General features: G+C 46.1%; 1 protein-coding gene across 5 annotated transcripts in view; it reads left to right on the forward strand.

Annotated features, from left to right (window-relative positions):
• Positions 1 to 12,316, forward strand: part of LOC126520156 (anoctamin-7-like) — a 130,266-nt gene extending 117,950 nt beyond the window's left edge. For all 5 annotated transcript variants that reach the window (XM_050169227.3, XM_055065572.1, XM_055065571.1 and 2 more), the window contains 4 exons: positions 1,099 to 1,232; positions 5,069 to 5,159; positions 7,442 to 7,573; positions 8,701 to 12,316. In XM_050169227.3, coding sequence (XP_050025184.1) covers positions 1,099 to 1,232; positions 5,069 to 5,159; positions 7,442 to 7,573; positions 8,701 to 8,757 — 414 coding nt within the window. In that variant the 3' untranslated portion in view covers positions 8,758 to 12,316. The remainder of the gene's footprint in view (positions 1 to 1,098; positions 1,233 to 5,068; positions 5,160 to 7,441; positions 7,574 to 8,700) is intronic.
• Positions 12,317 to 15,069: the final 2,753 nt, after the last annotated feature.

The raw sequence follows: 15,069 nt of genomic DNA on the forward strand, positions 1-15,069 counted from the left end.
AATTACCATGACAAATCAAACTAATAACCATCTGCAGTTTATCCCATAAGATCGCTGTAATGTGTGATGGTGAGCAAGGTACTGCAATTAGGTATTTATTTTTGAACCCCAACACCGAAAATGATTAGCATTAGCAATTATAGCAAATCTGTGATCTGCTAATACTGTATACATAAACTGTGTTTTTGTGTGCGCTGCTTGCGAATATTTTATTGACTGTGCGTCAAAACAGGCTGGAGCCGATAAATGACTTGTCCACGAAAATGTCATTGTTCCTGCTATATTACCAACTTGTGCACGGCTGAAATTCTGCTCCATCACCCGGTTCGAGCTATTAGTCATTCTATGACTTCGTAAACGCCCATATCAGAGCGTTAGCTGAACACATATCATTCCATAGGAGTTGATTGCGCCAGAAATAAGGGTGGAGGGGGGGGGGGGTGCACAGAGCCGGATATCCTAATCATTTACGTGGCCGTACAGCGACAGTCACGAAGCCAAGTCCACATCACTCAAAGCCCGTATTTCCGTTGTCAGGAGCACTTTCTGGGCCTACCTTTCAGTGCCAGTATTCATTGTGCCGTCAATTACTTGGTTATTATCGGTGGAGGATACAGCACTTCGAATATTTCTCAATTTGTGGCGTAACGTGACTACGACCACAAAGTCAGTTACTGTTACTGCAACAATTTGGTGCAACGTACACGTCCTGCAGAACCTCAATTCAAATACTTTCATGCTTAGAGGTATCTCTTTTTTCGAAAGCTGTATTTGTCCTATGTCATAATTAGCTTAACCATGGAACTGGGTTGTTATTGGCTTAATATGTAACAATAATATTGCGGCGAAATTCTCTTCTTAAAGACGAAAATGAGTTTTCACAATTTTCGTCACTTGTTTGAGCATTTCAATCTCCTGCCTATGTCGCGTATACAGTCCCGCATGGTCACCTGGTCGTTACGTGATCCTCGTTTTCTGATGTGTTGAAAACGAGGCTTGTTGTTCTGAAGTCGCGGCAGTGCATGCTGTCGCTTTTTCTGTGTTGTGCGACCCCTGCAACCATGCACGTGCTGTCGGCGCGCTTTCGGCTTGGCGCAGGCGTTCCTGATCGCGTTCACCTCTGACTTCCTGACGAGGACGGTGTACCGGTACGAATTCGACTGGGACCTCAAGGGCTACATCAACTTCACGCTAGCGCATGCGCCCAAGGGTTCGCTGTCGCTACCCTGCAGGCGAGTACCGCAGTTCTACCACATGCATCCCGCTCGCTGAACCTTCCAAGTGTGTCGCGCATGTGTACCTAACCGTAAGCTCGGCGTAATGTTTGCCTACGCAAGGGCCCTGCAAGAGCCTACCGCGACGTTTCATGGTATTAGAAACAGCTGCGTTTGCATCATCATCATCATCAGCCTAGTTACGCCCACTGCAGGGCAAAGGCCTCTCCCATACTTCTCCAACTACCCCGGTCATGTACTAATTGTGGCCATGTTGTCCCTGCAAACGTCTTAATGTCATCCGCCCACCTAACTTTTTGCCACCCCCTACTACGCTTCCCTTCCCTTGGAATCCAGTCCGTAACCCTTAATGACCACTGGTTATCTACCCTCCTCATTACATGTCCGGCCCATGCCCATTTCTTTTTCTTGATTTCAACTAAGATGTCATTTACCCGCGTTTGTTCCTTCACCCAATCTGCTCTTTTCTTATCCCTTAACGTTACACCTATCATTCTTCTTTCCATAGCTCGTTGCGTCGTCCTCAATTTAAGTAGAACCCTTTTCGTAATCCTCCAGGTTTCTGCCCCGTAGGTGAGTACTGGTAAGACACAGCTGTTATACACTTTCCTCTTGAAGGATAGTGGCAACCTGCTGTTCATGATTTGAGAATGCCTGCCAAACGCACCCCAGCCCATTCTCATTCTTCTGGTTATTTCAGTCTCATGATCCGGATCCGTGGTCACTACCTGCCCTAAGTAGATGTATTCCCTTACCACTTCCAGTGCCTCGCTACCTATCGTAAACTGCTGTTCTCTTCCGAGACTGTTAAACATTACTTTAGTTTTCTGTAGATTAATTTTCAGACCCACCCTTCTGCTTTGCCTCTCCAGGTCAGTGAGCATGCATTGCAATTTGTCTCCTGAGTTACTAAGCAAGGCAATATCATCAGCGAATCGCAAGTTGCTAAGGTATTCTCCATCAACTTTTATCCCCAATTCTTCCCACTCCAGGTCTCTGAATACCTCCTGTAAACATGCTGTGAATAGCATTGGAGATATCGTATCTCCCTGTCTGACGTCTTTCTTTATGGGGATTTTGTTGCTGTCTTTGTGGAGGATTATGGTGGCTGTAGAACCGCTGTAGATATCTTCCAGTATCTTTACATATGGCTCATCTACACCCTGATTCCGTAGTGCCTTCACGACTGCTGAGGTTTCGACTGAATCAAATGCTTTGTCGTAATCAATGAAGGCTATATATAAGGGTTGGTTATATTCCGCACATTTCTCTATCACCTGATTGATAGTGTGAATATGGTTTATTGTTGAGTAGCCTTTACGGAATCCTGCCTGGTCCTTTGGTTGACAGAAGTCTAAGGTATTCCTGATTCTATTTGCGATTACCTTAGTAAATACTTTGTAGGCAACGGACAGTAAGCTGATCGGTCTATAATTTTTCAAGTCCTTGGCGTCCCCTTTCTTATGGATTAGGATTATGTTAGCGTTCTTCCAAGATTACATTACGTTCGAGGTCATGAGGCATTGTGTATATAGGGCGGCCAATCTTTCTAGGACAGTGTTCCCACCATCCTTCAACAAATCTGCTGTTACCTGATCCTCCCCAGCTGCCTTCCCCCTTTGCATAGCTCCTAAGGCGTTCTTTACCTCTTCCGGTGTTACTTGTGGGATTTCAAGTTCCTCTAGACTATTCTCTCTCACCTTATCGTCGTGGGTGTTACTGGTACTGTATAAATCTCTGTAAAGCTCTTCAGCCACTTGAACTATCTCATCCATATTAGTAACGATATTGCCGGCTTTGTCTCTTAACGCACATATCTGATTCTTGCCTATTCCTAGTTTCTTCTTCACTGCTTTTAGGCTTTCTCCGTTCCTGAGAGCCTGTTCGATTCTATCCATATTATAGTTCCTTATGTCCGCTGTCTTACGCTTGTTGATTAACTTAGAAAGTTCTGCCAGTTCTATTCTAGCTGTAGGGTTAGAGGCTTTCATACATTGGCGTTTCTTGATCAGATCTTTCGTCTCCTGCGATAGCTCACTGGTTTCCTGTTTAACGGCGTTACCACCGACTTCTATTGCGCACTCCTTAATGATGCCCATAATATTGTAGTTCATTGCTTGAACACTATGGTCCTCTTCCTGGGTTAAAGCGGAATACCTGTTCAGTAGCTTGATCCGGAATTCCTCTAGTTTCCCTCTTACCGCTAACTCATTGATTGGCTTCTTATGTACCAGTTTCTTCCGTTCCCTCCTCAAGTCAAGGCTAATTCGAGTTCTTACCATCCTATGGTCACTGCAGCGCACCTTGCCGAGCACGTCTACATCTTGTATGATGCCAGGGTTCGCGCAGAGTATGAAGTCGATTTCATTTCTAGTCTCCCCATTCGGGCTCCTCCACCTCCACTTTCGTCTAACCCGCTTGCGGCAAAAGGTATTCATTATCCGCATATTATTCTATTCTGGAAACTCTACTAATAACTCTCCTCTGCTATTCCTAGAGCCTATGCCATATTCCCCCACTGACTTGTCTCCGGCCTGCTTCTTGTCTACCCTGGCATTGAAATCGCCCATCAGTATACTGTATTTTGTTTTGACTTTACCCATCGCCGATTCCACGTCTTCATAGAAGCTTTCGATTTCCTGTTCATCATGACTAGATGTAGGGGCGTAAACCTGTACAACCTTCATTTTGTACCTCTTATTAAGTTTCACAACAAGACATGCCACTCTCTCGTTAATGCTATAGTATTCCTGTATGTTACCAGCTATGTTCTTATTAATCAGGAATCTGACTCCTAGTTCTCGTCTCTCTGCTAAGCCCCGGTAGCACAGGACGTGCCCGCTTTTTAGCACTGTATGTGCTTCTTTTGGCCTCCTAACTTCACTGAGCCCTATTATATCCCATTTACTGCCCTCTAATTCCTCCAATAGCACTGCTAGACTCGCCTCACTAGATAACGTTCTAGCGTTAAACGTTACCAGGTTCATATTATGCGTTTGCATAAACAACAACAAAAGGCCCACATCTTTAAGTTGACATCAAACGCATAAAACAACGGTAAATATAAAGAATCAGCTTTTTAATCTATAGTCGTGTGCTAGTTAGGCATTACATTCAAGGAACATTAACTTTCTCGAAACACCAACTGATCAAGTTTATCGTTTGTCCTAATTGTTACAGCAGTCAGTGGCGCTTACAGATTTTGAACCAGTGTTGCCACTGTAGCGTGGGACGGGACCGGTTGAGCGTTGAGAGCCACGAGGTTGTCCCCGCAGCATAAGGCATTGTGGTCGGAGCGGAGCATACCGCCGAAGCCCACTGCACGCAGCCGCGGGATGCGGAGAGGCAGGCCAGATCAGTGCCATGCCACTGGTGCCCTCCCACTGGTGCCCTCTTCCTGCTTCTGTGCTGATGCCAAATGAACTCGCGACACTCACATCATCGTCTGTAGTAGCGTACCATATAGGAATGTCACGGCAGCAAAAGAATATGATACGTATGGAATCCCTGTTCATGCCTCTGGTGATTCAGAGCTGGTACGCAAGTGAATATGATTGAATCATTCCGTACCTATAGTCGCGAGCCGAGCATGATATGGTGTTCGCTTGTCATCCCTGTCTTCAAGCTATCCTCACGCTATCCCGTGCGTGCGACACGGTACATGCTCGGGTGCACGGCTGTGCAGCCGTCCCACAAAGAAGAAACCCGATTTGTCAAACGCGCGCGGCGATCGACACGCTTCGTAAAGCGCGAAACAGGGCTTTTGTACCGCTACTACCTATGGGCCCTCTTCTGAGAAACGATTTTCTCAAAGGCTTTGTTATGTGCCGCAGGTACCGTGACCTGAGGGATGAGAACGGCAATTGGACTTTCTTCCATTGGAAGCTGCTGGCTGTGCGACTAGCTTTCGTCATCATATTTGAGGTGAGCACAAGCGCATGCCCCAATGCGAGTCGCCTGTCCGCGCCTCTATCTTTGCACCGCGGTAAGGTGATGAACGACGTGGTGAAGGTGGCGCGAAAAAACGGAAAGAGTCTAAGCGGCAAACAGAAGAGAGAGACGGCGCTACAACCACAACTGTTTATTAGGCACAAAGCTTGCTACATACATACTGCGCTCTAGCTCTACCTCAGGTGGCAGCAAAGAGCAAGCGACAGGCCATCATGTTTGCGTCAGACCTAACAATTTCATTTCCGCATCATATAACGAAACAGATGTTTCGATATATGATCCGTCTTTCTTTCTCTTCTGCCTGTCACTTAGAATCTTTCTTTTCCTTCTTTTGCGCTACAATAGCATGTCGTTCAGCAAACCTGAACCTGAACCAAATCTGAACCAAACCTGAACTCAAACAAGAAAAAGTTATTGTGTGTATGAATGGTAATGTCATGCGCGTTGATGCTTACACGGCAACATCACAGAACGTGTTGGTGGAGGCAAGGGTTCGTCTGATAAAAAATAAGCTTCCCAAATTATGATTGTAAAGAACTGAAATAGCAAGCAGCTTTCGTTTATTATCGAATGCTGAAAACAAAACAAAAAAAGAGACACGAAAATATCGGAATATCGTCCCAACTCCTTTTATTTCCAAGATTTCAGTGGGTATCTGAGCGAACATTTTGCGCGTTGTACCTGTACTCGAATACTGAGAATGTTGCCGTGAGAGGCGAAGTTTAATTCAAGGTTTTAATTCCTTCAGATTGGCTGCTGCGTATTTTCAACATGAGGTCATGCATATTGCTTACAGGGGCGCGGAAACGTACTTGTCCAAATTTTAAACGTCACGCTAGTACTCCCACTATACTTCATACTTGATTATTACTGGCTTCACAATGTGCGTGCTGTGCCGATTAAGGAAGCCAGCGGTCCTGAACTGACCGCTGTAGTTTCTGATTTTTATGGACCCCGTCTCCAGGGTAAGTCTCCAGTATATGACACACTGAGAAGAGAAAGTAAGCGTTTCGACAAAAGTGCTTGGGAAGGGTGAAACTTGAAGTGAATAAGAGTCCGAATGAGCAACATATATATATATATATATATATATATATATATATATATAATCAGCAAGTGGTTTTGGCTCCTACAACTCCATAATTTAATTTTTTTTCAGGGTACCAATTGCAACCCGGAGAGGCAAAGCAGAAGAGTGGGTCTAAAAATTAATCTGCAGAAAACTAAAGTAATGTTTAACACTCTCAGAAGAGAACAGCAGTTTACGATAGGTAGCGAGGCACTGGAAGTGGTAAGGGAATACATCTACTTAGGGCAAGCAGTGACCGCTGATCCGGATCATGAGATTGAAATTATCAGAAGAATAAGAATGGGGTGGGGTGCGTTTGGCAGGCATTCTCAGATCATGAACAGCAGTTTGTCATTATCCCTTAAGAGAAAAGTGTATAACAGCTGTGTCTTGCCAGTACTTACGTACGGGGCAGAAACCTAGAGGCTTACGAAAAGTGTTCTGGTTAAATTGAGGACGACGAAACGAGCTATGGAAAGAACAATGATGGGTGTAACGTTAAGGGATAAGAAGAGAGCAGATTGGGTGAGGGAACAAACGCGAGTTAATGACATCTTGGTTGAAATCAAGAAAAGGAAATGGGCATGGGCAGAACATATAATGAAGGAAGATAACAGATGTTCATTAAGGGTAACGGACTGGATTCCAAGGGAAGGGAAGCGTAGCAGGGGGCGGCAGAAAGTTAGGTGGGCGGATGAGATCAAGAAATTTTCAGGGACAACATGGCCACAATTAGCACATGACCGGGGTTGGAGAAGCATGGGAGAGGCCTTTGCCCTGCAGTAGGCGTAGCCAGGCTGTTGCTGCTGATGATTATGATATATATATATATTTTGCTGTGTGTGTGTGTGTGTCGCATTTTCGATAGAGTTCGTACGCTCAGTTGTAGCACGCTTTGCTTGTTTACCATATTTTTGTGTTTTATGGAATTTCGCCACCTATTGTTTGCGTAACTTCTACTCACCCCCCCCCTTACTCAGTGCCCATCGGGCCCTGTAAGATAAGCTAATATATATATATATATATATATATATATATATATATATATATATATATATATATATATATACACACGTTGTGTTGTTTTGACGCGTTACTTGCTCACATTATTCAACGTTAAACAATCTATTTCCCACGTTTAAACTGTCCTGACGGGCTGTAACGCCACCTTACCGTGGGTGTGCAGCACGTAGTCTTCTGCGTGTGCCGGCTTATCGACCTGGTGGTGCCGGACATCCCAAGCCAGTTGGAGCTGAAGATCAAGCGCGAGCGATACCTGGCCAAGCAGGCGCTCGCCGACTCGGAGACCATCATGAAGGTCTGCTTTTGCTGTGTCTCACCTGCGCGTGGTGGGGCTGATCTCTTGAAAATATGTAGCATGGAATGTGTATATGCCCCAGTACGTGGCCGAGTGCCATCAGAGCCGCAGAGCCTCGTAATGCTAAAATACATAACCATGCAGCAAAGCTGTTTGCTGGCAGCAGGTAACCTTGTGGACCACCTGTAAATGTAAAGCGTTGCCAGCCATTATGCTTATTTAATAATCTTATTATTCTTTCTTATTTCTATCGGTTGATTCGATATTCCGCCGCTTACCTCTTACTTAATCCTTTGTTCGAAGCCACGGATTCTGTGGCAAAGCAAGGACGGCGCGATAACGTACGTACTTGCTTGAATGATAGTTATACATGGAAAGTTTATAAACTGCGGCACTTCGTTCTTTTCGATCGCTTAACGTTTTTAGATCCTACGGAAGCAGTGTACCATCAAAATAAATTAAGCGCGAACAGAATGAAAACATTCAGGGCTACGGTTTGCGCGTAAGAATACATGAGAGTGCGATGCGCACTAACTCTGTTGCCGATTTATAGGCGTTGAATAGTCCCAAACGCATACGTTTTGGAGCCTGAATTAGGTCGTGGTCACAAATGCAGGCGAAAATGAAAACGCAATAGCGAATTGCAAGTCGTTTTCGACCCGTTCTCTTTTGAATTTATGCTGATAGCACATACCTGAGAGCCGTTAAGGACTGAAGTGTTCATGAAGTTATCAACTGTAGGTCCTGTTTCTTTCTTTTACCTCCGACGTTGAAAACGGCTCCAGAGGTACACGAATCAGTGGCCCTGAACAGAGGTCCTTGTACAGCCTTTGTCTGAGTAAATGAAACTATACTAGAAGCACAAATGCTAGGACTTCTGACCATGCCATTTCGCGGCCGTTCAATTCCTGGCGCTAGAGAGCTTTGGCGATTGAGAACAAAAGTTCGCTTTTCTCTCCAGAGCTTTCGATATGTTCGATTGCAAAATGAGATGGATTAATCATACCGGAGTAGACTGCGATTATGCAAACAGTAGCTTCATGTAGTTTGACGAAGGCTGTGCTCGTGCGCTCGTGTTAACGCTCCATATGCGAGCGAGAATACAGAAGACATCACCGGCTACGCAGGTGGCGCAAAGAAAGGACGACGACGATGACGAAGAGACCGAGGCACCGGCCGTCTGAAGAGCCTCGCTCCAAACAGCGATCCAGCATCAAGGACTGGAGCCACGGGCAGAGCTGTCCAAGACTACAGCGCGCGCCAGGAACAGAACACATGCGCACTTTGTCACCTGCAAGCTGTTGTCCCGATGGTTGTACTTGCAAGGTTTTGCGCGCCCAGCCTGCTTAAAAGTGACGTCAAAAAAGTGCTCGCGAGCTACTAAGGCAACATTAAGTTCGTGAAGGCTCCAAGGAAATGGTACCTTTTACCATCGAGCACGGAGCTTCGCACCGGTACTTCATAGGAACTGTATATTAGTTCCAGCGCAGCATGAGACGTTTGATTTAACATACAAGCTCCTGGACGACGTCATTAAATGTTGAGGGGGAAAATGTTGCGCACCAAAACAGTCAGCCTGACGAAATTTTATTGGCAAGCAGGTGCGATATCATGCAACCTGTTTCAAGTACGAGTTTATGCATCGGGAAGTTCAACTTCACTAATTTGGCCATGTTAGTCTAAAGCAGGGCGATACTATTTACACGTTTTGTATAATGAGTGGTGCATCGCGTGCAGCGAGGCAGGCATAAATGGCTCTCCCTGCTAATTCACGAGATTCACCGCTCTAAAATTTTGCACTGAGGTGTACTTCGGTTTCAATTGTGTTTAATTTCAAGTTCTGGGGCTGTACTTGTCTCTTTCATCCTAAAGCGATCGAGAGCAGAAGAAGATGGAAGGCAGGGAATCCGAGAAATTCGGAAAACGAATATTAAGAGCAAAAGAAAGGACAGTGCGTGTTGTCTCCCGTGATATCGGGCCGAAAATGCAGGTTTTCTCAATAGGAATTACTGCACCGATGACTACGATAATGAATCACCACCCTGAAAGTGTAGAGAGGTTTTACTACAGAAGCGACGGGTGCTGCCGCTCCTTCTGGTGAGGGAAACCTGCATTTTGCATTCCCGCAGACATCCGGCACTTCGGACTCCTTCGACGAAAGAGGCAAGTGACGCAGCAAAACTTGATTTTAGACTAAAGCCACGGCAAAATGTCGCACCTGTGCATTTAGCTCGAATGACCGGTCTCCGTCTGCAATGCAACGTTTAATGTTGAATGCGCTTAGGCTTAAGTGTAACTAGGTAGACAATAGAGTCGGCGAAGTGAACATGCGTCTTGGACTCAGTTGGTCGACCTAGCCTGTCGGTCTTGACGTCAGGGCATTCTCACACCGGATGCGATAGTCGTAAGGAGCTAATTTTACAATTCTGAACCGGTTTCAGCCATTCCAGCACTAGTAAGTACGACCAAGAAATGGTGTTCGTCATTCCTCGTGAACATTTGTCTTGTGGCGACAAAAGCTAACTTTGCGCTCAGGAGCTGTTCATTGACCCACACCCAGCTGGCTGTTGATGAGTGTGGTACTGTTGCTCCGTGTTGGTCGTAACATGTCGTGAAGTCCATATCATACCATGAGTCGCTGCGTTCAAAACATGTTATTATAAAGGCGCTCACTCACACGCATACTCATCCGAAGCTTTCTTGACATTCCCTCAGGTGCTGGCTTCCCACAACGTGCCACGTGACGGTCAGGGGCATTCAAAAATTGCGTCATATGACCGTTCTGGCGTCAGATTTGACAGCGTCCTTTTCCATCCTTTCCTAACGTTTCTGCGCATTACAGGCGAGAATTGGCTTACGTTTCTCGATTCGTGAGAACTGCCTACATGCATGCACATAAACATGTGTACGCACGTGCATGCCATGCAGGAGTGCATCTTTTTTATCCTTTTATATTATATTCTTTAATTTTATTTTCTCGATATGGCTTGTGGCAAATTTTTCTCATTAAAAATGATATCTGCCCAAATCATAAACACCATTAAATTCAACTAAAGGCTTTACCAGTGACAACACGCGGACACGTGCAAACGAAGTACCATTCTAAGCTTTGGACGCTTGAAATAAATCTTTACTCCCAATCACACCGAGCGGAATATTTTTTTTTTTTTTTTTGACGACCACAAGGTTTGCGTCTTCCTTTGTGGATGACGGAGTGTTTTTCATTCTTATCACTGCTAATAGTCATCTTATTGTCATTTATGACTATCGGAAATGTCACCCTGAATGTGGCGGGGCCGATGAAGTTATCAAAGTTACGAAGCACTTAACTCGTTTAGGGGTTGAGACAGATAATCTGAAGAGGCCTTGAAAATGAACGGCTATATTAGCAAAGATTTACCTATCACCGCCCTGATCTTGAATCTTTCATAAGGCTTATTGTTACCGTTTATACGACTCACGCTGGCCCCCACTGAAATAAATTCGTGCCAATATTCGTCGCCTTGGTAGCCTCTGATGTCACTGGCTATCTGTAGCTCGGTATTTTTTATCTGCTCTTTTCTCCTCATCTTTTCTGCCCTTACTCCATCCCCCTGTGCACAGCAGCCAACCGGGTACTTAATCTGGTTAATCTATCTGCCTTTCACTTCTAGTTCATGTCTGTCTCTGGCTGCTCTGTGGTGGATTGGCGCTGATTTGTGAAAAATACTTTGCTGGTATAAGTTGAAAATTTCTCGCTTCATATTTGTTCCTTGTGTTACGTCCTATACATAAACTAGAGAAAAACGAAGCCCCCTTTCGAAACCAATGCTTCTGGGGGACATTATAGAGTCTTGTCTTTGACATTCAGATACGCCAACCTTCCGTCTTAGAGTTGCCTAAGGGAAGCGCTTCGCAATGCCACAAGTCTGCTTTCCTACTGTTGCCCATCCCAACAACCATTTCGAGGCACTCCTCCAAGCTACTACCACGTCAGCGCTTGTGACATGACATCATGCACTTCTTCTCCAGCGGTGGATAACCCTCTTCCAGGCTATTTGTCCCACGTCATAACAACAGTATCCACCAGCCCTGTGCCCTATAAAACATGTCGACCGCCTAATGTTTGTTATGATGTTTCGCGAACTTTTCCACGTGAGCAATTTGAATGGGATGAATGAAATTCTTCCTCTTCATCCGCGGGAGTAAATATTGCATGAATCGGCTCCCGGTGACCAAATGCCAGATAATCAACTGTTTGTGTACGCTGAAGCTTTTACTTAACACTGGTCTGGTTTCAAGAGTGGCAGCAATGCCTGATGTTTACGCGGATGTGCCACGCACATGGCGTCCGCCACCCTCGTTAACTGTTATGCGCATTTCCCGGACACCACTTGTAAGCTAAACCCTTCGAGATACTCACTGTCGGCCAGCTGCAAAGCGCGCGTCTTTTGCTACACTTGTGCATGCGTGACATTCCCCTCATTGAGCGACGTGCACGGTGTGGTCCACGCGCCTACCTTCGATTCTCATCTCTACAGTACAAGAGACGTGCTTGTTTTACAATTGGAACTGGAAGTGACACTAGACCATAAGGTTGTTTCCTCGATAGTTGTTATTGTCTGTTCTCTATAGCGCCTCTTTATGCAGCTCACCGATTTATCACTGATGTTATTGTTGCACAGTTTTTAATGGGCTGTTGTCAATATGACTGTGGTTTTGCTGTACATACATTTTGTAATAAACCCGCTCCTTGTTGTGTCAGTGTCGCAGTTTGTCTTGGTATGTTTTGTGTGATGCGCACCAGCGCCTACTCTCGATCAGCTCCCTCATTAACTGCTTCACTCGTTCCTACGCGGACGCTCCTATTCATTATGGTTCGTCGATGCCGCGACATCATCCGTATATTCGCACCGTCAATGCGGCATCCCGCAAGGCTCATTTCTCTCTCCTCTCCTCTTCAACCTCGCCATGTGTGTCATTCACCGCGCCCTCACACCGTTAACCTCCATCCGCATCTATGCAGATGACATAACTATCTCGCCTTATCTAGGTTCACCGGGATATATATCTATAAAACTACCTACAGGACGCCCTTGCTACCGATTCGGCTGGCGCCAAAACAATCGGGTTTTCTTGCTCACTTGCTAAATCCGCTCTCCTCCTTGTCCGCCGTCATCGATGGCAACTTCTTCCCTTCGCACTACTGCTGGATCGTCATCCAATACCACTAGTAAAATCCATAAAATTCTCGAGCTCCACATACAATGCGATAGCGGAGCCTCTTCGGTGGTCTGACATTCTCCAGCAAGGAGAACAAATCTTACACCTAATGCGTCGCGTCACTAACCGGGTTAGGGGCGGGAATCTGAACTTTTTCGTCTTCGGAACGCACTCATTCCATCTCACTACTGCTACTAGCTCCCTTATTTTTTTCTTCGCCAACAGGACCTTAATCGTCTTGACTTGTCAAGACGATTAAGGTCCTGTTGTCCAACTTTTCTTTGCTTTGCGTACGAGTTTAAACTCGTACGCAAAGCAAAGAAAAGTTGCTTTTGGCCTCCCTATCAGTGCCAGCAACGACCACTAGCTCAGCTGGGCGCCCACAACACGACACAAGAGATCATCCTGACTCGCCGTCGCAATCAGGAACTTCGGTTGAGCACCACCACTCAGGGGCGCAACATACTGGCCAATGTCGGCTACTCTGTCTCCACGTGTCCCCCTCTGCCACCTCTACCGCACTTTCGTCATCCTGCGCAGTACTTCTACGAATGGCGCCATAACCTCGCAACATGTGTGCACACACAACGCCGCGCGGCCAGAATCCCCTCTTTTCAGCATTTCATTCACACACATCCGAACCGTCATTTCTATTACACGGTCGCCAGTGTCTCCTCACTCAGCTCTGCCATAGTGGTTCTTTCGAGCAGCTATATACACGCTATTCTTCATAGAGAGGTTATCTGGGCTACAGATCCCACACTAGCAGAAGGGCACGCCATAGTAGCTGCTTGCCGCTAACTTCTCCCGTCACCCCTACCTGCCTATCATTTTCAGACACTCGATGGCCGCCTGTCGTCTTCTGTTACGCGGAGAACTTTCTACTCCACTGACACACATTCTCCAAAGTAATGAGCAAAACGAGAACCAGGTGAAAGTAGGAGGCAACGTTTCAACAAGTGGACTTGGCTTCTTCAAGGCGACATATGCTTATGTCACCTTGAAGAAGACAAGTCCACTTGTCGAAACGCTGGCTCCTGCTTTCACCTTGCTGCATATGTCGCCTTGAAGAATACAAGTCCACTTGTCTAAACGTTGGCTCCTGCTTTCACCTTGTTCTCGTTTTGCTCATCGTCTTGAATTTCCATCTCCCGCCTTCCCCGTATTCTCCAAAGTAGTATTCTTACACCTGTTGAGATAGTGTTGGTGCCTGGCCAGTCGGAGCTGTCGGGGAACGAACGGGCTAATCGGTTCCCCTGTGGCACTCTTCGCCAGGCTCCCGACTTCCCCGAGCCAAGGTCACATGATTACCGACCTCTTCCCATTTCTCTCCAGCACTTTCGACTTGCCCGCCGCGCGTTTCCGCCAATACAACTCGGTCTATCTCGCGTATACGGCGTCCTTATCCGACAAGCCCAGACGGGTTCTCTTTTTCTCCCACACGTGTTCATCTCCGCGCATTCGCGGAAGAACCGCCTTCGCGATGTCACAGGTACGGCGGGCATCCCAACGCCTCTCACATGCTGTAGACCTGCCCTCCTCTCCACCCTTCCCCCCCAACATGCACCAACCTATCCCCTACTCCTATGGCTGCTTGGTTGACTCTTGCAGCATTATCGCTGGCTCAACAGTAACTGGCAGCCTTCATCGTTGAAGCGATGAAAGGCGTGACCGGCGGGACTCTGGACTGAGGGACCCTCTCCACAGCTGCTACACTAATCTTTATTCAATAAGTGTATCGTCAAAGTGTATAATCCCTAACTGCTCCGCGCCGGTGTCACGTGGTGCTCCCTAGCACTTTCCTTCATTCTATGCTCACAACCATCGTTTTGCGACGGTTCCACGTGGCTACGTAGCGACGTCACCAACCCTTTAGTGTATGTCAACACCGCTTTCGAGTGCGAAAGGTCAATAGACACGCATAATCCCACTTAGTGAACATAAACTTGACGACATCCTTGAAAAAAGAATTGTGCAGAACCCACGCACTGTGGGAATCTACGTTATGCGAAGTATTCTTTTCGGCTTCCTCAAAACGACCCGATTGCAAGGGTCCAAGAAAACTGGAAGAATGCAAACATTATACTAATCCACAAAAAGGGAGACGTTAAAGAACTAAACAATTATAGGCCCATTATTAGCTCACTCCCAGTATTATATAAAATATTTACCAAAATAATCTCCAATAGAATAAGGGCAACACTGGACTTTCGTCAACCAAGGGAACAGGCAGGCTTCAGGAAGGGATACTCTACAATTGATCACATCCATGTCATTAATCAGGTTATCACAAT

The sequence above is a fragment of the Dermacentor andersoni genome, chromosome 3, assembly GCF_023375885.2.
Source record: "Dermacentor andersoni chromosome 3, qqDerAnde1_hic_scaffold, whole genome shotgun sequence".
Classification (NCBI taxonomy): domain Eukaryota; kingdom Metazoa; phylum Arthropoda; class Arachnida; order Ixodida; family Ixodidae; genus Dermacentor; species Dermacentor andersoni.